This window comes from Leopardus geoffroyi, chromosome A2 (genome assembly GCF_018350155.1).
Source record: "Leopardus geoffroyi isolate Oge1 chromosome A2, O.geoffroyi_Oge1_pat1.0, whole genome shotgun sequence".
Lineage (NCBI taxonomy): Eukaryota > Metazoa > Chordata > Mammalia > Carnivora > Felidae > Leopardus > Leopardus geoffroyi.
In genome coordinates, this window is record NC_059331.1 from 100,052,468 (window position 1) to 100,077,421 (window position 24,954).

A 24,954-nucleotide genomic window follows, 5' to 3' on the forward strand; every position below is an offset into this window, starting at 1 on the left:
ATTAATGACTAGAAGCAAAAGATCAAGACTTCTGAACCAAATCAAGATTAGATCAAAACATTTATTTTGTGTGTTACAAAAACAAAAATAAATCCAAGCTGCTAATGAAATAAACATATTTCTTTTTTAAGTGTCCCATCCTGGGTTCTCCATCCTAGAATTTAGTAAACAGTTCAAGTTTAGGTTGCTTCAATACTTCTGGATGCTATGAAGTCTCCATCTTATAACCATGTTTCTCTAGTTCAGCTCTATAAGAAAACACAAAACAACAAAATCACTAGACATTCTTTATGATAAAGAAACAAAGCTTTTACAAATAATACAATTAATAAAAACAATGAGCTAAGCCTAGGCACCAATTTAAAATACTACCAAATAGCTTTACTTTACTCCCTTAAAAGAAATTTGTATTAAGAAAATTGAATGTGAATCAACATAATGCTAATAAAATTCTGCTTTCCCATTAGTAAACTTATATTTTAAATTCCTTAGTTTTCTGATAAGTCTATTGATAGAAAAATATGAGAGATTTGCTACTATTTTCCAAATTATCTTCAAAATACCATACAGATATCCTATCCGTAATAAATCTTTAAACAAATTTTAAGAATAATCAGCCATATGGCTAACATAAGACATTTGGTACCAAACTTTTAGGAATTTTATAATCATAATAGGTATCACTGTTATTTACACCTAAAGAATAAACAGCTTCCCATATTGACATGTATCCATTGTGCTAACCAAGACAAATATTATCAATCAAATTTAAAGGTACATGGGAATTTTATGCATTAACTATATGTAGGCAAAATATATATAACAAATGTTATAAAATATTAAGTAACACTTTACTTTTTAAATTTTAAATGTGGATAAAAACCTCAAAAATTTATATTATAAATATACACACTTCAAAAAGATACTTTTTATAATTTTAAGTAATTTATTAAATCACAAATTTCAGTCATACTTCAAAAATATCAACTGCAAAAAAGTTTAGCCCTGTAATCAATTTCAGCTACTTAAACTACCACTCCAAATATCACCAATAATGTCTCTGCCACAATTCAATTTTATAGAAGTTCACAACAAAATTATTTCAGGGCCAAAATATGACCAAACATTGTATAAATGTACAGTTATTAACGATACAAATACTGATCTAAAGTCTATGAATAATATTAAAGCCAGAGATTACTAATATAAGACATTTTTGTCTTCTGCTCAGGTATAGAGGCTGGTGGTAAAATACCTGTTGAGGAGTCAAAAGATTAGCACAAAATGCTTCCCTTGCCCTCTGCCCCTTTTCAGGAAATTGAAGATTATGTGTTTTCTACTGAAAATGGAAATAACTTTAAAAGTTTCTTAAACAATAGTTTTCTGCTGCCTTTAACAGAATCGATGTAGATTATTCACTTTCTCTTAATTAACAACAAAACATCCCTGAAATTCAGCTTACAATTTAGTTAACAAGTATACCAAGTCTGTCCAGGTTTGTGCCTGCCTTCCTGTCAGGAGATAGTGACTAACTACACATTTATAAACTGTTTACAAACACAAAGGAGATTATGATACATTTCTCTATTAGCTGAATTTTTAGAGAAGATGAAAAGTTTTTGCGAGAACTTAGGACATAAAAAAATGAAATGAAAGTAAGTTGAGGCCACCAAGTACAAAACACAAAATAACACAAACACACTAGCATCATCAGCCTGTTGAGTAAAAAAATCCAACAAGGAGATGAAAGAGGAAAGAAGTCCAGCACAACTGGAACATCATCACAGAACCCACATAGCGAATGTACACTATTTGATTTTTTTTTTTTTTTTTGAGAGACAGAGAGTGAACACAGCTGAGGAGGGGCAGAGAGAGGGGGAGACACAGAATCTAAAGCAGGCTCCAGGTTCTGAGCTGTTAGCAGAGCCTGATGCGGGGCTCGAAATCGTGAACCGCAAGATCATGAGCTGAGTCGAAGCTGGACACTCAACCAACTGAGTCACCCAGGCACTCCTATGAATGTACACTATTTGAAACAAAAACGGCAGCATACCTTTTTCAACAAAACAAGAACAAGACAAGTCGCCACTGGTAGGTTTGAGAACTCCTCTTATTATCCAAGAAACGACTCTGCTATAGGAGGGTAGCTATATGTGACACAGCAAATCAAGAACGATATTGGCTTTTTGGATTTCTCATGTAACATGTGATGCAAGATTAGGAAAATCTCATAATCCTGCCTATTTCTACTAAATATGTCTCCAAGTGACTCCAAGAGGTAATTCTGTTTTGTGTTTCTGATACCTTTGTTTCTCTATAATGACTTTTGGTTACTTGGAGACACAGGTAACCTTTTTCTCTCTGCTTCTACTTGTTAGTTGTAATTAGACTGAAGAGAAAAACATGGAAAGTGGAAAGCTAAATCCTTGCTAAGGCATGCAGCTAACAAAAGGCAGATCTGGAGTTGAAACCCAGGGAACCAGAAGGACTCTAGAAAATGTACTGCCTCTCCAAAGTTAAAGGGATTAAGACCTATATACAATATCAGAACACAGTAAAATATTTTCTTTACCATCGTTTATAATATCACATTAAACATCTATATGTTTAACAAAGACTGAGAAGACCATCTCTGCAGGAAACTTGTTAACCATGACAATTTTTTTTTTTTTTTAACGTTTTTTTTAATTTATTTTTGGGACAGAGAGAGACAGAGCATGAACGGGGGAGGGGCAAAGAGAGAGGGAGACACAGAATCGGAAACAGGCTCCAGGCTCTGAGCCATCAGCCCAGAGCCCGACGCGGGGCTCGAACTCACGGACCGCGAGATCGTGACCTGGCTGAAGTCAGACGCTTAACCGACTGCGCCACCCAGGCGCCCCACCATGACAATTTTTTTAAAGCAAAGATAAAAATATTATCTGAGGCTCCAATGTCCAATACAGTAGTCTCATGTGGCTATGTATTAAATTAAAAACTCAGTTCACCAGCTGTGCTACATTTCATGTGCTCAATAGCCATATGTGGCTAGTGGCTTTTATATTGGATAGGGCAGCTTATAGAACATTTTTACCAGTACGGAAAGTTTTATTTTTTGGCACTGGTGATGTATTAATACCCATGCAGAAAAAACTCATGACTCAAACAGAAAAATAAAAAGAAAAATCTTATTCACTAATAAAAGTATCAGGATTTATACTCTTAAGGAAACACACAAACCTAAAGGCAGAACACAAGAGAACATAAGAGCACTGTGAAGGTGTATTATACAAACAACAAAACACAAATAATATAGGAATAATGTTCTATTTCCAAACCAGTAAAAAGGCAAGAAGGAGTAATGACAAAAATTCCAATTACCAATATATTTACTACTAAAAGTCTCCTGATGATTGTATTTAATAATATCTTGATTTAATTTTTAAGAGAAAAGTGCTATGGTCTGACTTTGAAAGACAAAAAAGAAAAAAAATTTGGAGAAATTTGACTTTTTTGTGAATAACAAAGGAATAAAACTCATTTAGCTTCAACTTGAAAAATTTCTAGGTAACAGAAAAGAAAAAAACTGATATATGACTAAGAACTCAGAACGGGGATCAACAGAGGTGGGAAGCCTGAAAATATTCTAACAGCGTAATATGATTCTAATGAGGGAAGAAAGGAGGGAATGTGCTTTTTTTTTTTTTAAGGTAGCAGAGTGTTCTCTGATATTGCTTAGTTTTAAAACAATATAAACCAAAAATAAATGCAAATAGAAAAGTGGCAAGAATTTGTACACACAGAATTTAATCACAGAATGGATCAAGAGCTATACAGAGAACAAAAAGTGCCTTGAAATCCATACATGAATAAACAAGAATGAGGACAGATCCATCCAATGCTTGGAATAGATGCAATATTAACAGATTTAGAGAAAAAGCAGAATTATTGTTCAACAGCTATTGTACCTTGCTCATAAAACTGCAACAGGAAAAACATCATTAACACAAAATTGAAAACTAAGACAGGTGAGATAACTCTAAACTGCATTAAAGTAGTTTAAAATTTCTAGGCTCTGCATAATTACATCTCAGGGTACTGAAAAAACAAAAAGATATAGTCAAAAAAACAGTCAGCCATTTTGAGAAATCATGGGGAACTGTAAAAGTATCAGAATAACAGTGAAAGGTAAATTGTGCTATTTCCAAAAAGAGGAGAAAGGTGATAGATACAATTGTTATTTAGTCTCCAGCAAAATACTAAAACATCTTCAGAATGTAGGGTTTTTGAGGCCATAAAAAAGGCAGTATAGAACAAAAGGTACTGAATCATTACTAAAATTTTTAATTTATTATAAATCATCTTTCTTTTTGAACAAATATAGTAGACTAGAAAATTAGAAGACTGCAGAACTGCAAGACCTTGATTTGAGCAAAGTATGTGACAGTTCACTTAGATAACTTTGTGGCCAAGACAGATACATATGGGTTGAATCAGAATAAAATTAGGGAGGAAAGAATGGTCTCTACAACAAATGGTACTGGTATTTATTACTGGGTATTCACACGCAAAAGAATTAAGTTGGACCCTTATTTCAAGCCATCTACAAAAATTAATTCAAAATGGATCTTAAACCTAAATGTAAGATCTAAAATTCTAAAACTGTTAGAAGAAAACAGGGATAAATTTTCCTTGAATTTGGCAATAAATTCATAAAAAGTAGATAAACTGGACTTCATTAGAATTAAAAACTTTTTGGGGCACCTGGGTGGCTCAGTAGGTTAAGCACCCAACTTTGGCTCAGGTCATGATCTCATGGTTTGTGAGTTCGAGCCCTGGAGCCTGCTTCAGATTCTCTCTCTCTCTCTCTCTCTCTCTCTGCCCCTTCCCTGCTCATTTTTTGTCTCTGTCTCTCAATAATAAATAAATGCTAAAAAAACAAACAAAATAATTAAAAACTTTTGTGCAAAGAACATGATGAGGAAACTCAAAAGACAAATAGAATAGGAGAAAGTATCTGTAAATAATATGTCTGATAAGGGCTTAGTCCTCAGAATATATAAAGAACTCTGACAACTCAACAACAAAAAGACAACCCAACTTAAAAACGGGCAAAGGACTTGAACAGATTATTTCTCCAAAGAAGATATACAAATCGTCAACAAATATATGGAAAAAGGCTCATCATTAGTCATTAGGGAAATGCAAATCAAAACTACAAGAAAAAGCCAGTCCACACCCACTAGGATAGCTATAATAAAAAAGATAAAAAAGTCTCAATGAGGACATGGACAATTTAGAACCTTTCTGCACTGCTGGTAATAATGTAAAATTGTGCAGCTGCAGTGGAAAACAGTTTGGCAGGTCCTCAAAAAGTTAAACAGAATTATATGACCCAGAGATTCCACTTCTAGGATTACATCCCAAAAACTGAAAGTAGGTATTCACACAAAAACCTGTACATGAATGCTTGCAGTAGCAATTTACAGTAGTCAAAAGCTGGAAACCCAAATGTCCATCAACTGATGAATGGATAAACAAACTATGGCATATCCATACAATGGAACATTATTTAGCCATTAAAAGGAATAAGTACTGATACATGCTACAGCATGGATGAAATGTGAGAATATTATGCTAACTCTAAGAAGTTAGACACACAAGATCACATATTATATGATTCCATTTTTATGACGTATCTAAAATAGACACATCTATAGGCAGAAAACAAATCAGCAGTCACCAGGAGCTGGGGGAAGAGAGGAACACAAAGTGATTGTTTAATAAGTATGGTGTTTCAGGGCACCTGAGTGGCTTAGTCGGTTGAGCATGACTCTTGATTTCATCTCAGGTCATGATCTCACAGTTCACGGGACTGAGCCTCATGTTGATCCTGCTTGGGATTCTCTCTCTCTCTCTCTCTCTCTCTCTCTGTCCCTCCCCTGTTCGTGTGCATGCCTGCTCTCTCTCTCTCTGTCTCAAAATAAATCAACAAACTTAAAATACGTATGATGTTTTCTTTTGGGGTGATGGAAATGTTTCAGAATTACACACAGATGATGGCTGTACAACACTGTGAATATGCAAAATGCCACTGAAATGTACACTTTAAAATGATTAATGATATATGAATTTTACTTCAATCAATCATATTAGGTAAATTTGTACATGAATATGAAAAAGTACACTCACATCACCCCAATCTCCACTCCAGTTTGAGAATTACCAATCTATTAGGTCCAACACTGTGACTCTAATTTCTGCTGAGTTATTCAATATTGGTGGAATATTAACGTTGACAGAATTAAACCTACAGAAATTAAAAACAGCAAATATGCTTCTATTTAACTACCTTTGTAAAGCAACTAGAAAGAATAAAAATTCTGCACAATTACACAAAGTATTCATGTTTAGAAACATAGGAGATGAAGGTAATAGGTTTTCCTTTTCATAATTCAAAAACATATTTCAAAGATTATCTTTTTTTAAAGAGGTCAGCTATCATATGTAAGCTACATATTCCGTCCTTATAAGTAATACTAAGTTATGTAAAAACTGGCTTAAAACTTACCGTAACTGATTGGAGAAGTCATCCTCTACATTGTCATCATCCCAATTATCCTCCCAGACATGTGCATCTTCATCCTCATCCAAACCAGCCCAGTCTAAAAACAGAAACAGACACTGTCTAAATACTTCTCATATGTTATTTCCATAAATACAAAAACTTCAGAAAGTTGTCCACTGAAGATTCTCACAATCCAAAACATCTAATATTTATAAAAACATCTAAATATAAATTCAGAAAGTTGTCCACTGAAGACTCTCACAATCCAAAACATCTAATATTTATAAAAACATCTAAATATAAATATAAAAAATATATATAAATATATAAACAATATAAATAATATATAATATATAAGTAGAAAATAAGTATTTATATTTATAAAATAATGGTAATCTTCCTCTTTAAATCTCAATTTATACTTACTGTCTTGTTCTCAATTCTTATATTGACTGATAATCTAAAACAGAAGTTAATACAATACATTCTATTTGCCATGACAATTTAATATAATTTCAGGAGGATGTTTACTTTCCTGATTTTTCCTTGGGCTGATTTTTATAAGGTCTATTTTACAATCTTTCAAAACAGTACCAACCTGCTAATGCAAGTTGAGTAGCAGGAAGATACCAGCCTGGAATTCAAAACTGCTAAACATAAAAAAAGGATAACTCATACATAAATGAAAAGTAAAAGAAATTGTTAAGTATCACTAACATGTAAGTATAATTAACATTTGCCTACTATTAATATAAAATCTTTATTTTTAAAGGAAGCACAAATATAAATATGCTCAAAGAGTAATGCTGCAGCTTTTAGTTTTTCTCAATTTCCTTTTTTCTTCCTTCCCTTCTGGTTACAGGGGGATGGATTAGATTTTAGCTTTTATTTAGTATACTCAGAAAACATAGAAAACATGTATGTAAACTAACATCTCCTTCCCTATTACTTCAGACCTTCCCATTATCATTTCTTACCTATACAATGGCAATATTCTTCTATCAGGTCTTCTTCCTTCTACTCTCTTGGTCCTGATAAAAATCTAGTCTCCAGGGTAATAATATCATTATATATTCTTTTTTTTTTTTTTAATGACATCAAACCATCCCAGAAGCAAGAGAGTTTATGCATACTCTGCTTTCTTACTTAAGATGGACCACCTACTATAATCTTGACATAGCTTTAGGTTTTATCACAAAAAATTATGATTTTATATATTTGATTTAAAATATGTATTTTTAATTATCTAATTTTTTAAATTATCTAAATTTAAAACCACTGGACAATTCACTCGTGTTAGTCATATGGCTTGAAGTACTCACTCACACACATTTCTTCAATGTGAAACTAACAGTGAAGAATAATCCGCAAGCTCTTCATTTTTATTCAGCCCTAACTTTACTTCATGTTTTGAAATTGCTTAAAATTTCTATTCATCAAACATGCTGTTCCTCATCTCTTCGTCTTTTTGCCATCTTTCAAACCTACCACTCGCACTGACTTGTACTTAGTTAAAACACCTTAATTAGTTAAAATACCATTGCCCATTAAAAGGACTGATCTCAGGGGCGCCTGGGTGGCGCAGTCGGTTAAGCGTCCGACTTCAGCCAGGTCACGATCTCGCGGTCCGTGAGTTCGAGCCCCGCGTCGGGCTCTGGGCTGATGGCTCAGAGCCTGGAGCCTGTTTCCGATCCTGTGTCTCCCTCTCTCTCTGCCCCTCCCCCGTTCATGCTCTGTCTCTCTCTGTCCCAAAAATAAATAAACATTGAAAAAAAAAAAAAAATTTAAAAAAAAAAAAAAAAAAAAAAAAAGGACTGATCTCAGATCTGGAATAAGGCAATTAATAGGTAAGTATGAGATTCCTTTTTATAATGCCTGAAAACATGTCAAAAGGTGCAAAAACTGGCTTAAAGGTGTTTCCACTGGCCAAATCTGGAATAACTTGATAATCACAAAGAATGACACACTGAATTAAATTTAAAAATACTTGCATTCATAGCAATATGTTGGGAGATGGACACTGGGGAGGAGATCCTCTTTACAATTCTCAGGTGTATAAATGCAGAAAGAATGACAGAATTAGAAAATCACCATTTTGCAACCCTCAGCACAATTTAGGCAAGGGTCAACAATGGATACCAAAACTGTTAAGTAAAAAATAGTTGGGACTACAGGATAGATTACATACTTCTTACGAGAGGAAAATGGAGAGATCTGGTAATCACAATGTTAACCAATGATGAAACTTAACATCACCAATAAATTGTGACAACTTGACATGTATCTCTTGATGTGATGCAGTGAGAAATAAACATCACCCATTTAGTACAGTACTCTCACTAAAAATGTTGACCCTTAATCTAATCATGAGGGATAATAAAAATAAACACAATAAAATGTTAGCAACTGACAAAACTCAGGTATTTGTTGTTGTTTTAATTTCTATGTTTATTTTTGAAAGAGAGAGAGACAGAACACAAGTGGGGAAGGGGCAGAGAGACAGAGGGAGACACAGTATCTGAAGCAGGATCCAGGTACCGAGCCGTCAACACAGACCCGATGCGGGGCTCGAACGCACAAACCGCTGAGATCATGACCTGAGCCAAAGTCAGAGACTTAATCAACTGAGCCACCCAGGCACCCCATGTTGCTTTTTTTTTAATTGAAGCACAACTGGCATATTATAGCAGTTTGAGGTATGCAATATAATGATTCAATAATTGTACATTTTGTTGCAAAATGATAACCACGATAAGTTTAGTATACATGTATCACCATACATAGTTACAAAATCTTATCTTGTGATAAGGACTTTTAAGCTCTACTCTCTTAGCAACTTTTAAATATGCAATATAGTATTATTAACTGTAGGCACCCTGCTAAACATTACATCCTATGACTTATTTATTTTATAACTGGAAGTCTGCACCTTTGACCCCTCACCCACTTTGTTCATCCCCCACCTTGTCCTCTTTTTTTATACTTTTCTGTAGGTTGAAAGTTTCAAAATTAAAAGGTGTGAAAGACAGTTTTTAAAAAAAATCAGTTTGGAATCATCTCTGGAAGCTTTCCCTATTCCCATTTCTCCTCCTTACCTTCAGACATTAGGTTCCCTCTTCTGTGTCTATTTCTATTATAGCACTTACATACTGTACAATCATAATTATCAATTTGTATGTCTTTGTCCATTACTAGTGTCTGAGCTCAAGACTAACAGCTATTTTATTTACCTTTGTATTCTTAAAAACAGTACCTAGCATTTGCACAACAAATGGCTATGAAAGATGAAACAAAACTCTAAATCAGGCCTTGTGTATTTTTGTATGACCCCCTCCCTTTCAAAAACAGTAATTATGAGTTACACTCTCTCTTAAGTATGTCCTAGCCATAAGCTTCACCATAGTAATTGCTTATTAGAAACATGGCTAAGAACATTTCAACTTGAAAAGTAACTAAGTAACAAAAGGTATAATTTAGGCTTTCTTCTATAATGTACATATAAATTTAAATCTATTCAACAATGGTTCATAATATGGGCATGGTATTATGTTGTGTCACTGACAAAAAATTTTAAATGCAGTATATGTCATCATCATGATTTAAGAATAGAAGTACATTTATTTACCTGGTCCCCCAAACCAGAAACTTAGGCGGCATCTTAGCTACTTTCTCCTCATTATGTCCCTTCCATTTCAACTCCCAATTATCTCCAGAGTTAAGTCTCCCCTTCCCTATTCTTAATGCCACTTGTTAGTTTAGAATTATTCTCCTTGTAAATATTACTGTAGTCTTCTTTCTGTCCCCTCCTCCCCAGTCTTACATAGTTTATACCCATCCTCCACTGATGTCTAAAATACCACCACCATTCTTGTCCATTACTATTCAAAACCTTCAGGTAGGAACCACATTTTATTAAATCTGCAACTCTGATGCCCCGCACTGAGTTCTGCGGTCATAGTAGACACTCAACACCGGGTAAATGGAACTACATTTCTCAAGTGCCCTCCAAGTGGCCAATGTCAAGAAAACAGAGGGCAGTGTAGTTTCAGTGAAGCCAAAAGTACATATTTCAAGACAGAAGAGATAAATGATATCACGTATTGTGAATGGGTCATGTAGAATTCTCATTTATTATAAATTCTTTTGAGAATAGTGATCACCTCATTCAATGCTCCTCAAAAAGAGATCATGGGAAATTTAAGATCCCAGTACCTGAAAAGATGAAAAAGTTTCTCTTAGGCAATTTATTTCAGGTTGCTAGGAAGCTCAAATATATACCAAACTTTAGGGGCACCTGGCTGGCTCAGTTGGTAGAGCATGAGATTCTTGATCTTGGAGTCATGAGTTCAAGCTCCACGTTGCACATAGAGCTTACTTAAAACACACACACACACACACACACACACACACACACACACACACACAATGTATACCCAACTTTAATCACTGGATATAGATCAGTGAATGTATATTCATTAATAAAAACTCTCAATAATCAGAAGTATTTTTACCCACATAAATTTTCTTATATCCCTTAGCAATATTATTCTCAAACAGAGAATACTGTAATTACCTAAATTCAAATCCTACACTATTCTCTGAGGTCGTTAACAACAGTAACATTTAATAGTAGTATTAATTACATCTCAATTTTGACTGGGCTAGAGACAGCCTTACATTTTCTCCTTTCTTATAGTAACTTGAAGCTCATGCTGAAAATTTTTATTCTGTTTGTGAAACTAGCTACACTTTATAATGACAGTAGATTAAGATGGTTAAAAAAAAATAGGGAATCACATTAAGGATTTCCCTTAGTCTATAGAAGTGCAATCAGAAAGCTACTGCAACCCATTTTTATATATCTATATACTCCCAAAGTTAAAAGAAACTGAAAGAATAACATTTTTGTACCTTCATAGACTAGACAAGTGACTTAGTTAAGTCAAGAGTTGATCATTAGCTATTTGGATAAAACAGTACTGTTAACTCTCATATTGCCATCTCAATCAATAATGAACTATTTACTATATACATTATAATGTTATGTATAAACTTTCTTTCCTTATAAGATAAATTTCAGAAAGAATAAGCTATTCTTTTTTTTTTTTTTTTCAACGTTTATTTATTTTTGGGACAGAGAGAGACAGAGCATGAACGGGGGAGGGGCAGAGAGAGAGGGAGACACAGAATCGGAAACAGGCTCCAGGCTCTGAGCCATCAGCCCAGAGCCCGATGCGGGGCTCGAACTCACGGACCGCGAGATCGTGACCTGGCTGAAGTCGGACGCTTAACCGACTGCGCCACCCAGGCACCCCGAGAATAAGCTATTCTAAGGAACAAATAAGGGGACAGAAATGGCAATGTTAAGTACCTGAGAGAAACATTAAGTAAAGGTGGTACTGGGTGCAGCTAAGATCAAACTGTAAATTAAGGAGCTTCATTTCAAACAGCAGATCTATTTCTCTCAGATACTGAATGGTTTTAATGTTTAAGATTAAAGCTGAATAAAGCACTTCAAATAATCTCAAATTTAACTTTCCCAAAATGTGTATTCTTGTATATTGAACTTGTATTGGGACAACTAAATCCACAATCCCTTTTATAGCAAGTAAACAATGACTATAATGCTATTTCCTCCACATTCCCTCCAGTCTTACTGTAACCTATAGCTCTGTAGCTATCTAATAGTATTAGCTATTAGAGCTGTGGACAGCTCAGGATTTTATGCTTCTTGTTTTGTGCTAATTACTAAGGCTTTCCAGTATAAAAAAAAATCACATACAACTATATCATTAAACTGCAATGTAGCAAGGACAGGAAAAGGGAGGTAGAAATAAAGTCCCAAGAGAAAGAAAGGTGCCCATGAGGGTGCAGTGGGACAGTACTGTGAGCAAAATTTTACAGAGAACACACGAAAAGGTTCATAACGATAACTCTGTATTTCTTTAGTAGTATTATACAGCACTTTATAATTGACACTTTTGAGTATACAAGGATAGAAAAAGTGGGAAAACTGTTTAAATTCTTCACTAATTATCATATGAATTTCAATGTATTACTCTTTAACCTTAATGCCTTATCCTGGGAGTGAGATGCCCTGAACATACTAGCCTTCTGACTATCACAGATAAAGAATCTAAGACAATAAATAACCTCTTGAATTACAACTTATTAATAAGCATTTTAAATTATTAACAAGAGCACCATTAAGAAGTATGTGTTCATTCACACTGACAAACCAGAATCCATAATTTATTTGAGATTCTTTAAAATCTTTAAAATATTTTATTAACAAAGAATGTACTGAACATATTATATAAAAAGTTTAGGGGTGCCTTGAACTGTTCGTGAGTTCAAGTCCCACACTGGGCTTTGTGCTGATGGTGCAAAGCCTGCTTGGGATTCTCTCTCCCTCTCTTTCTGCCCCTCCCCTACTTGTGCATGCTCTGTAAGTGAATAAACTTAAAATATATTATTTAAAAATTTTAAGTGATAAGGTGTAATGCACCCAAATATTATTTCCAACACTTATAAATTCCCCATACTGTACATATGTTACAATATATGTAAATTACAATATATGCAAGCTCATACTAAATGAATGTGTAAATTAAAAAGCCATGATTGTTATAATCTATGGTATTTGACACTTCGTGTAATATATCCCTGATTTGTGTTTTAATTTTCAATTATAACTCTACATTGATAACTATGCAATTTTATTCAATCACTCCTTTTTAAAGACTTAACTCCAAAACACCATTTTTGAAAAGGGCAAAATAATAAAATCAAAGGATACCTGATTCATATCTAATGCTTTCCTTCAATATGTAGATTACTTTATAAAGTATACACACTTTAACATGAAATGCATTTCCAGGATTGTGATTAATTGTTTAAATAACCACAGCTGTGTTTACTTCAGTGTGCAGGCCTCCAGATGTGTAATGGTAAAAAAAAAATTACCATATTTTAAGAAGTCAGAATTGGAAATAACCAATAACAGATGCCTAATACATAAGTTTCTAGGAATTCTACATTATTTAAGACTTTGCCCCCCAATTTGGCTTTGTTCACATTTGCCAGTGAGAATTACATCTGTGACTAGCTTTAAATTTCACAAATCTGAACTATCAAAGATCCCACATACTTAATCCAAGTATCACCTTGACATGGAAAAGGGTTTTCTCTCAATTATTTTTGAAATTACTCTCCCTACTCTTCAATAAACATTCTAAAATTTCTTAAAAGTATGAAATATACTTCCTTGAAGAAAAGTAAAGAAGAAATTACATTTACAGCAAATAGTGTTGCAAATGCCCTATTCTTCCTTTTTAAGTTTATTTATTTGTTTTGGGAGAGAAAGAGAGGGCAAGCAAGGGGCGGGAGGGGGCGGGGAGAGAAAGAGAATCCCAAGCAGGCTCTATGCTTATAGCCCCACGTGGGCTCGATTTCATGAACTGTAAGATCACAACCTGAGCCAAAACCAAGAGTCGGGAGCTCAACCTGGCTGAGCCACCCAGGGTCCCTGCAAATGCCCTATTCTATTAACGATTTTCAGGAAGATCAAATTCTCATTCATTCCTTAATAGTAAAACTCCTCTGATTATAAACAAACTAATCTTCAATAAAGTTTCTTCAAATAAAAAATGTGCATCTATATACAGAATGTTACATGAAGAAAAATATTTTAAAAAACAGATGAAAGTTTGAAAAATTCTTAATTGTATACTCACCATCATAGGTTAAGTGTAAATGACAACAGCAACATCATTATGTTTATGAATATGAGAATGAAGCCACACTAAATCTAGTCATTTTGAAATACATGTGTTCCTGCTTAAACTGTATAAAATAGATTAAAACTTAAAAAATAAAGTTCTATAGGTTATCATGATACAAAAACAACTATACCCTACAGATCTAATGTCTATTCAGTGGCTAAAAAATTAGTACCTAGGAGAGAACCATAATACTACTGTATTTTCTCCAACAAGGACCAAAAATGTCAGTGAGGAACTTCAGACCAAACAGTGAAAAGCAAGTCATAAATGATGCTGCTACCAGATTACTCATGAGCTTTCAGTTATCTGTGGTCAACAGTTATTTGAGCTCAAAGAGAGGCTCAAAATAACTTACATAACCATTTATAATTTTTCTTACATTTATTTATTTATTTTTCTTAATTATTTTTGAGAGAGAGTGAGACAAAGTGTGATCAGGAAAGGAACAGAGTGAGGGAGACAGAGAATCCAAAGCAGGCTCCAGGCTCTGAGCTGTCAGCACAGAGCCCGATGCGGGGCTGGAACTCACGAACCATGAGTTAATGACCTGAGCCGAAGTGGGACGCTCTACCAACTGAGCCACCCAGGCACCTCTATAATTTTTCTTACATTAAAAAAAAAAAAAAAAAAAAAAAAGGAAATTCAGACACAATTCTTTTCATCAGTTAATTTAAAATACACACCTCTGGGAGAATGATTCCACTACAAAGTCATGCTGACTCTGTTTCTTTGTTAGTGCTTAGTGTTTGTCTCTTACGTTTACAGAATTCTCAAAAGCCATTTTTCTCATTTTTTGCAAGCCCTCATGCCCAACACGTCTCAATTCCCTCATTCTAATCCTCCATATTATTAAGATGTGAACCCCACCACCTGTCTTCCACTAGACACACAAATGCAAAATCACAACCGCTGATTTCTTCCTATTCCCAACAGTCCTTATCAAACCAGTTGCCAAAAAGCTCACTTGCTATTCTTGCATCACTCTCTTCACTTCTTTCCTAATAACAACCTATTTCAGGCCCTTAGTCCTCAGCTAAGCTATTTTAACAACTTGCTAATCAGCTTCCTTGACTCTTTTCTATCTTTTCAAATTAATTCTGCTGGGTTGATTTTTTCTAAACTGCCTACTGCGTAAAGGAAGCTCACATACATCAAACCAAAAAAAAAAAAACCCCAAAAAACAAAAAAACTGTCTTTTCATGTATCTAAGGATAAAGTCCAAACTGGCCATTTGGCTTAAAGCCTTCCAGTATTAGGCCCCAAACTACCTGCAATTGCGATCACTATTTCACAGACAAATTAAAAACACATACACATTATTTTTCTACCTCCAAGTATCTACTCTTTTCCCCTTCTTTTGGAAACCATTGTTCTACATTTCTATCTTTGGAAACCCTTTTTCTACATTTCTATCTTTTGAAAACTCTGTTCAAATGTCGCTATCTCACGTGTACAGAACTGGAAATAATTTTCCCTTCTTTTTAGCTGCTGTTACACTTTACTACCACATTGTCTAATTCCCTGCCACACCACTGGAAGGAAACTCAATAAAATCTCACCCAGAAGAAGCCCAAAAGATAATGATAGGCAAAAGTAAAGTTGCTCTGGTTTAGCAGACAGAGAAGGAAAAGCTTGGAGCCCCACCTCCCAGGATAAGCACCTCTACAATACTAAAAAGCTCAAGCTGACTATGAAAATCACTGTGCCCTATCTCCCTGGGCATTGATATTTCTAAGTTCAAAGACATGTATCTAACTAAGGAGTCAAATTTGCTTCAGTGCAGCCTCTAGTTAACTGTGACCTGGTAAGCTACTGAATTTTGCTGAGCCCCAAGCATAAAACCTTCAAAAGGCTTCTATGAGGATTAAATAAAACTATGTACATACAGCACTTACCATTGATAAATGGCAGCTAACATCATTCTTTCTGCACCATTCAGTGCCAGATTTATAGGAAGCACTCAACAAGCATACATTGAATGAATAAATCATTTATTGGGTGCTAATCACTTCACATCAACTTGAGAGGTAAAGAAAGTAAGAAAAATATGTTCCATAATAAAGACAATACCATTTCTACCAAATAGTTACATATACAACACAACACAAAACAGGAAAAAAAAATATTTGGTGAATTTTTAATACTTCAGAAAAAGAGTATAAATATAGCTTTCAAAACTTTTATTTTCCCCTCAGTGTTTTCAACAATTCATCACATCTTTCAATGAGAAATATTTAACAACAAACCAGTAATAAGGTTAAATACCGAAGTCGCAGTTGCTTATTGCTTGTTCATTCTATAAAATCAATGAAACAGCTAATCAGATAGCTTTCAAAGTAAGTTTTACTGTTTAATATCCCTGAGGCACACCTCTCACTATCCCGTGCGAAACACTAGTATTTTGATTTGGGGGTTTTTCACTCCCCTGTGTTTCTTTATACCTCTTATACATCTGTATGCACCCTTAAACAATATATGCTATTGTTTTATAAATATTTTTATATTCTATATGAATAATAAAACTATTTTTAACATACTTTTGGAAAGAAAATTAGCAGTATTATTTAAAAGTTTTTAATACTGAACAATAAATCAATTTTTAAATAATAAACAAGCTTAATTTTGGATATACCTAAAATTACAAATAAAATGTCAAAAACAATTCAAATTCTAAGTAAATACCAAATATTCAATCCAATTCCCCAAGAAGATCTGAGGGAAGAAAAGAAAGAGGACTAATGTTTATTGAATAAGTACCACTTGGTGCCAAACTCTGTCCTATGCATTCTACATTTATCACTGGTATGAACTGAATGTTTGTGTCTCCTTTCCCCATCTTCAGAATACTTATGTTGAAGCCCTAACCTCCAATGTAATGGTATTTGGAGATGGGATCTCTGGAAGGTAATTAGGGTTGTATGATGTCACGAAGGTGTAGTCCTCATAATGTGATTAGTGCCATTACAGGGAGAGACACTACAGAGCTTCCTTTCTCTCTCTCCACCTTGTGAGGACACAGTGAGAAGCCAGCAGTCTGCAAGCCAAAATGAAAGTCCTCACCAGTAACTGAATCAGCCATCACCTTGACCTTGGACTTCCCAGAATCCAGAACTGTGAGAAAATAGATTTCCATTGTTTAAGCCACCTAGTCTACAATATTTTGCTATGATAGTTTGAATAGATTAACATATTCATGCAGTACTTATATGACTCTATTATCCACAAATTACATATGAAGAAATTTAGGATTAAGATGGTAACAGTTTAAGGAAAAACATAATGGTCAATCTCACTCAAATGAATACAAATCAAAATGATGAGATTTCATTTTTCATCCATTTTTCATTTCATGTTCACAATGACTAAAACGCTTAATATGGAGTGTAGGCAACCTTACGAGGGAAAAGGGAAACTGTGGATAGAAATATTAATTGGTATATCCATTCTAAAAGGCAATGTGAAGATGTATGTCAAAATTTGAAATGCACCTCATCTCAGGTAAGGTGTCAGTGCCCAAAGGAGAGCCAAGAGGGCATTCCTGTAGAGAGGCAGCACAACGTGACTGGTGTGTCAGACCTGAACAGGGTGAAGAAGTCATATGGTGCTGAAGTTAGGAGGGAAGTGGGTGGCCTGGCAAAAAATGCTGAAGCCCAAGTGACAAAAGGAAGGTATCTGTGGGCAGAGAGGGCAACAAAAATTGGCTAGGGAAGAGGATAACAAATACATGATATATTTAAGATAAGAAAGCCAGGTTTCTCACTGTTTGGGAAGGGAGTTACAAATATGGAAATCAATGAGAATGAACTCCGTAGTGTTGAAATGTAAATGGAGATACCGTGTGAACTCATGATTTTATACACGCACATACATAAATGTAAAAAAGTGTATATATGTATACACACATTTGTGTATTTCCTAGTTCCTTCCATTCCCCAAAGCAATGACCACAACTGGAGTTAAGATCTTGCCTTCTGAATATCATTCTCCACTAAAAGAAATGGCTAATTGGAGAAATGGCTAATTCCAGGATTAGAGGAGGGGAACCTTTTTGTGTCAGAATGCTTGAAAACACACAAAGAATGATGGTGATATGTCAAAAGGTCACAGAAGACGGTATGAAAGGGTTTTCCATGTTCAAAGATAGGACAATTTGAGGATCAAAATAGACAATAGCAAAAAATCATAACCCATTAAATGAGAATCCATGAGTTTGTACGGATATACATAACCAAGTGAATAAATTGAAAGTTTGCTAATGAATATTGTATTTCTGTAGTTTCACAAAATGTCTATTAATTACAAAGGGAAAATGAGCCATGTTGGAAAAGTCTCACAGACACTACCTTAGAAAAGTGATCAAAGTGAACATCATTAGTAATGGAACAAATGTGAATTATGTTCCACCTGATAGGATGCAATGAGAACACAGAATCACAACTATGATATCCCTGCCAAGGTGTAGAACCTGAATCTAATCAAGTGGAAACATGAGACAAACCCAAGTTGAGGAACATCCTACAAAATAACTGGCCTGTAAACTTCAAAAGTGTCAAAATCATGAAAGTCAAAGACCAACTGAGAATGAGAACTGCTCTAGAATGAAAAATAGTATATATAATATAGTCCTCTGTATTTTTAAAATATATACAAACACACGATATATACATAATTTCTAGAAGGATACTAAAAAAAACATTTAACAGTGGCTACCCTGGAGCATAACAAATGTTTTGGGGGGAAGGCAGGGAGAAACAGTGCTTTTATTTTTTAATTTATGCCCTTTTATGCTATATATTATTATACTATAAAAGTATTTTAAAGAAGTTAAGTAACCAGCATGAGTTGACAAGCTAAAAAAAGTTGATGAAAGACGGATTCTGAACCTAGGTCTGATCTTAGATTCATTGTGCTTTTTCCATCTCAGGATTCAAAAACTTTCTTCTTGCATATGATTACCATGAATGGACACTCAACAGGCACTCCGCCATTCATTGTATTTATCTTTTCTCTTAATTTTTAATAAAAATGATATCTCTATTTTAATTTCTTTTACTATGTTTAATTTTGAGAGAGAGACACACACACAGAGTGAGAGTGGGGGAGGGGCAGAGAGCGAGGGAGACCCAGAATCTGAAGGAAGGCTCCAGGCTCTGAGCACAGAGCCCAACGCGGCGCTTGAACCCATGAGTGTGAGATCAGGACCTGAGTCGAAGTTGGACGCTTAACCGACGGAGCCACCCAGGCGCCCCTTTTTAAAAAATTTTTTTATTATTATGTTTATTTATTTTTGAGAGAGACAGAGAGAGAGAGAGAGAGACAGAGACAGAGTGCGAGTCGGGGGAAGGGCAGAGAGAGAGGGAGTGATTTCTCTATTTCTTGCTACCACCATGTAAATAATTTAAATGTGTGATGGTATTATTTATAGGTCCATTATATTATATTTAATAAGTGAAAACAGCAGAGCCCCTTTGGCACTAGTTAACTGACTAGTATATTATCTGACATAGTATCAGTTCTATCTACCTTTACATTTAAGATTCTAAGGGGGCACCTGGGTGGCTCAGTCAGTTGAGCCACTTCAGCTCAGGTCATGATCCAATGGCTCGTGAGGCAGCACACAGCCTGGAACCTGTTTCGGATTCTGTGTCTCCATCTCTCTCTGCCCTTCTGGGTTCGTTCTCTCTCTCTCTCTCTCTCAAAAATAAATGAACATTAAAAAAAAATTTTAAAGATTCTAAGGAATCCTATCGCTGGTTTAGTCCAATTGGTATCCAATGTTCATGTAAATATTTTTCAGTGGCATTATTAACATTTATTTATTTTTGACAGACAGAGCATGAGCGGGGGAGGGGTAGAGAGAGAGGGAGACAGAATCCAAAGCAGGCTCCAGGCTCTAAGCTGTCAGTGCAGAGCCTGATGCCAGGCTCAAACTCGCAAACTGTGAGATCATGACCCAGGCAGAAGTTGGACACTTAACCGACTGAGCCACCCACGTGCCCCTCAGTGGCATTATTCATAGGACAATTCTTCTTGTGCAGGACTGGTCTATGCACAACAAGCATTTTAAAATCCTTCATCTCTACCCCTAAATTGTGGTCATGATCATGATTTCACATTTGCATCTGTCAAGTGAATGTGACATCCAAAAATATTTCCCTGGATAAGAACCACTATAAGATGTTCTACTTTGTTAGGTGAAGTACCTCAGTTATTCCAGAGGGGACCACCATCAATAACAGTCTCTTCGTCAGCAATTTCTCAAGGAGGGTAGGAAGTTAGGTAGTATACTGCTCTTGATTTTATCAAATAATAGAGCAGTTTCACTGATTGTAGAAAAATTACAGAATACTTAGTATCTAACAGAATTTTCTTGTAAATATCATTGCTTCTGGAGGCAAACTCAGTTTCCTTTTAAATATTCTAAAAAGTTATTTCCTCAAAAAAAGAAAAAAAAAAACCCTCTCAATTCTGGCACAGAAAGAAGAGAATAAAGAACCTAAAGGCCCACTTGTTCTTCCCACTTTTACTCTCACCCACTTCAAATTGTCAGGGGGAGGAGATTAATGAAAATATTTTTAATACCCTTTCAATATCTGGTATGAAAAATTGTTTGAAGTTTCAAATAAATTATAAAGGATTTCAGTTTTAGATCCTGCTCTACTACCACCAACCTAGCTGTATAAGCTTGACAAGTTTTATCTTCTCTAGACTTTAAGTTGCTTTCCAGTTCTAAAATTCTAACCATGCCAAAGCCTTCAAATTTAATTATAATCAATCACACCCAGTATGTTGAAATTCTTAATATATGCCTATTCTCAATCAGTTTAAACAGTCAAAAAGTTGCAGAATGCACTTCACAAAGATCCTAAACAAGATTAAAAAAAATTTTTTTTAACATTTATTTTTTGAGAAAGAGAGAGAGAGAGAGGGAGGGAGGGAGGGGCAGACAGAGAGGGAGTGACAGATTCCAAAGCAGGCTCCAGGCTCTGAGCTATCAGCACAGAGCCGGATATGGGGCTCAAACTCACAAACCTTGAGATCTTGACCTGAGCAGAAGTCAGAGGCTTAACAGACCGAGCTACCAGGCGCCCCCTAAACAGGATTTTTAAACGGTTTTTGCTTAAGGACCAGATTACACACCCATCAATTAGAATAACTGTGAACTGCCAATGTAACACAGATCTACTGACTAAAAAGTAAAAAGTTAAAAAAAAAAAAAAGCAATTGTTCCTTTGTACCTTCAGAGAATCACCCCTACCCTCCTCCTCCCACAGCTATACCTCACATTGAAGAACTGTTCAGAAGAAACAAAGAGCCCTCCATGAAAACATATTATCTTAGTTTCCTTTTTAAAATAGAAATTCCCCTTTCTTAAAATGACTGAATGACACTCTACCAAACAAGTTCTTATCCAGGATGAGATGTAGCCAACAACACTCCCCAAAAAGACGGACAATCCATTAGTCAAACCAGTCAAACATCAGTAATGGCTTTCATGTAGCAGTCTCTGCCCTAGACAATGGTTATCATCCACTTTCTGGATCAGACAGGAAATGAGGCCCCTGAAAATCAGAACTCCCATACATAGAAAAGATGATTACAGGCCATTTTAAGTTGTATCTGTTAGTGAGTTTGTCAATGGTACATTTACTGTAAGGACAATCGCAAGAAAGACAATTTCCAAAAAAGGCAGAGAACTTGAGAAGTGGACATAATAGTTGAACTGAAAACTTAAATATTAAAATATTCAAAATAGGCCATTTGGGTGTTTCTCCAACTTTAAATGCATACAAATCTTTTAGGAAGATTTAGACTGCAAAAGTCTAAACCAATTCAGTAGTTCTAGACTGAGATGCTGCACTTCTTTTTTTTCTTTTTTTAACATTTATTTATTTTTGAGAGACAGAGAATGAGTGGGGGAGGGGCAGAAAGAGAGGGAGACACAGAATCTGAAACAGGCTCCAGGCTCTGAGCTGTCAGCACAGAGCCAGATGCAGGGCTCCAACCCACAAGCATTGAGATCATGACCAGAGCTGAAGTTAGACACTTAACCGACTGAGCCACCCAGGTGCCCGGAGATGCTGCATTTCAAATAAGCTGCCGGGTAATGCCAAAACTGCATGGATCACACTAAGCAGCAATGTAAACCATGGCTAAGTGCCCCCCTTCCCCCCGCCACACACACACATACTTTCAAAAGAGAAATAATTCTTTGATGATATTTCTCCAAGTTTTTCTTTCTTTTAGTTTTGTTTTTTAAAGGGCAGTTTTTATTAGTAAATATTGATTGATTTCACCTAGTGGGGTAATTTTGTATCCAGCAAAATCTCAATTCAAATTAACATGAAAAGAAAACCTGTCTAAATTATAAACAAGAGAAACATAGAAAACTGAACAGAACAATGGCATTGCAATGTTATTTCTCATTCTAAATGGAAAAATTCCTAAATGAATTAGGTTCTACACATTCAAACCTGAAGACAGCAAATATTCTATAAGGTGACCAATAAATGGTGAGTTACTTAATGCTAATAAACTAGTCTGTTGTGAGAGGCCTTCCTCTTCAAAAACAAAAACATTCTCTGCTTTTCCTCTCAATGAGACTTTTTACTATGTAACTAGCAAACTGAACAAATTGCTGCTCACACAACATAAACTTAGAATAAGAACAAACTACATATTCTGCAAAATTGATGGAAAGTTGCTGAGAAAAATCATGTGTATCATTAGGTACACAGTTATCTCTAGAGCTTGCGATGTAGTAAATTCTCAACTTCATTCATTCAAGAAATATTTATTAACCACCTACTATGTGACACGTACTTTGCTAAAGGTAAAAATAAAAGCTTGTGTTGGGGAGTCACTTAGACCTTTCAGATTCTGGCTTGACTACTTAATGGAAACTTTTTAAATCTAGGCCACAGTTTCCTCCCAGGTATGGTGATAATTAGACTATAAAATGTAAATAAAATGCCTAACATTCTACCTTGTATGTGATAAACAATGGATAAATACTATTTGAAATATTAAGTTTGAGTAAAAAGTGGATCCTGTCCTCAATAAGTGAGTTTTTTTTACTGTTTGGCTCTATGTTAGATTATGAACCAACATTAAAGTGAGGTACAGAAAACATGTCTGGACAGATAAATCTACTATCAAAACAAAAACAAAACAATCCCCTCAATATATAATGAATCCCATAATTGAAATGTGACTTGGGTTAGTTTATGTCCTATGCACACTAATGTCTTCTTCTGTAAGGAAAATAATAGAGTACATCATAAATAAAAAGAACAAATGTTCGAGCTATGCAGTTTTATGCACAATAGAATCACGATGGGGTACAATTAAACACAAATTTAGTGAAGCAGTAACTGCTTAACAGATTTGTACACCATTAACCAATTCTCTTCCCATCACCTTCAGAAAGGCTACCCAACAGTAGTCTTTTCTTACAAGCATTTATCCTATACATAACCAGCCGATAAAGCAAATAATTCTGAAAACCCACCTGGTAACAACGATCTACTAAATAAACAGAAGCAGTACATCAAAAGATTTAAGAGCGCTGGAGTCAACTGGGCCAGGTGTCCATCATTTCTAGCCAGCTATGGCATTGGACAAGTTTCTTTAAATAGTTCCAAACTTCAATTTCTTTATCTGAAAAATGGTAGCACCAGTACCTAATAATTGCCAGAACTATGAAAATGAATACAAGCAAAGCACTTAGACAAGTAACCACCCAATAAATGTTAGCTATTTGCTATTATTTGCAATGAAAAACCTACAGTTTGTCTTAGTAACCATTAAACTAATAAAAACGTACACGTTTTAGGGTCTTACAGATCCTTCAACTTCTGTTAGTTTGAAGTGATCCAAAATGAGAAACAAGGATAAGGCAATAACGTGTATTACCCAACACTTGATCCTCCCATCCTTCTTCACAGCCTTCGTTTGTAAAGTCCTAAAAGTAAGCAAAATTGGCCTAACCGGGAACAACAATTTAATTCTGGCTTGTCTAAGGACAAAGGCAGGCTGCTACACTGCGAGAAAATAAAGAGCAAAGAGGTTTATACAGACAGGAACGAGGTGGCGGGTCACCCGACTGAAGAGCAGAAGGACCAACCATCCCAGACTCGGCGCTAACCCAGGTCACCGTGGCTCCTCCCAAAGAGGAAGCAGAAGGCATTCAGCCTCACCGGTGACGCTCACCGGTGAGGCCCACCGTGACACTCCGAACCCGAAGCAGCTGTCACGGAGGGTAGCGCGTGCACAACTTCGACAGAGCCGGCCGCAGGGGTCCAGACTTCCCGTGGGCGCCTCGAGGCCGAGCCCAAGCGCCCGGCGCGCCCAGCGCGCCGACTCTACCCGGAGGCCTGAGTCACCGTCCGCGCGGCCCAGAGGCCCGGGCCCAGCCAGTTACCTTCCGCAGGGAACTCCTCGAACTCGTCGTCCTCCTCCAAGAGACCCAAATCTACTGGCTGCTTTTTCTCTGACATGACAACGCTCCGCGCCAAAACCCTCCCGGGCCAAGAGCAAAGTTGGAACTCTCACTTTTCTTCACCGAAGTCGCCAACACCACTGCCGCCTCTGAGACCGGCTCTACCATAGAGACGGAATAGA

The 24,954-nt window shown here is 35.7% G+C and overlaps 1 protein-coding gene across 1 annotated transcript; it reads right to left on the minus strand.

The window, feature by feature from the left end:
* Positions 1–41: 41 nt before the first annotated feature.
* Positions 42–24,953, minus strand: SEM1 (SEM1 26S proteasome subunit). Its single transcript, XM_045494864.1, has 3 exons — positions 24,755–24,953; positions 6,551–6,644; positions 42–248 (listed from the first exon to the last, which is right to left on the minus strand). The coding sequence occupies exons 1-3, from the start codon at positions 24,828–24,830 to the stop codon at positions 206–208; spliced, it is 213 nt and encodes a 70-aa protein (XP_045350820.1). The 5' UTR covers positions 24,831–24,953; the 3' UTR covers positions 42–205.
* Position 24,954: the final 1 nt, after the last annotated feature.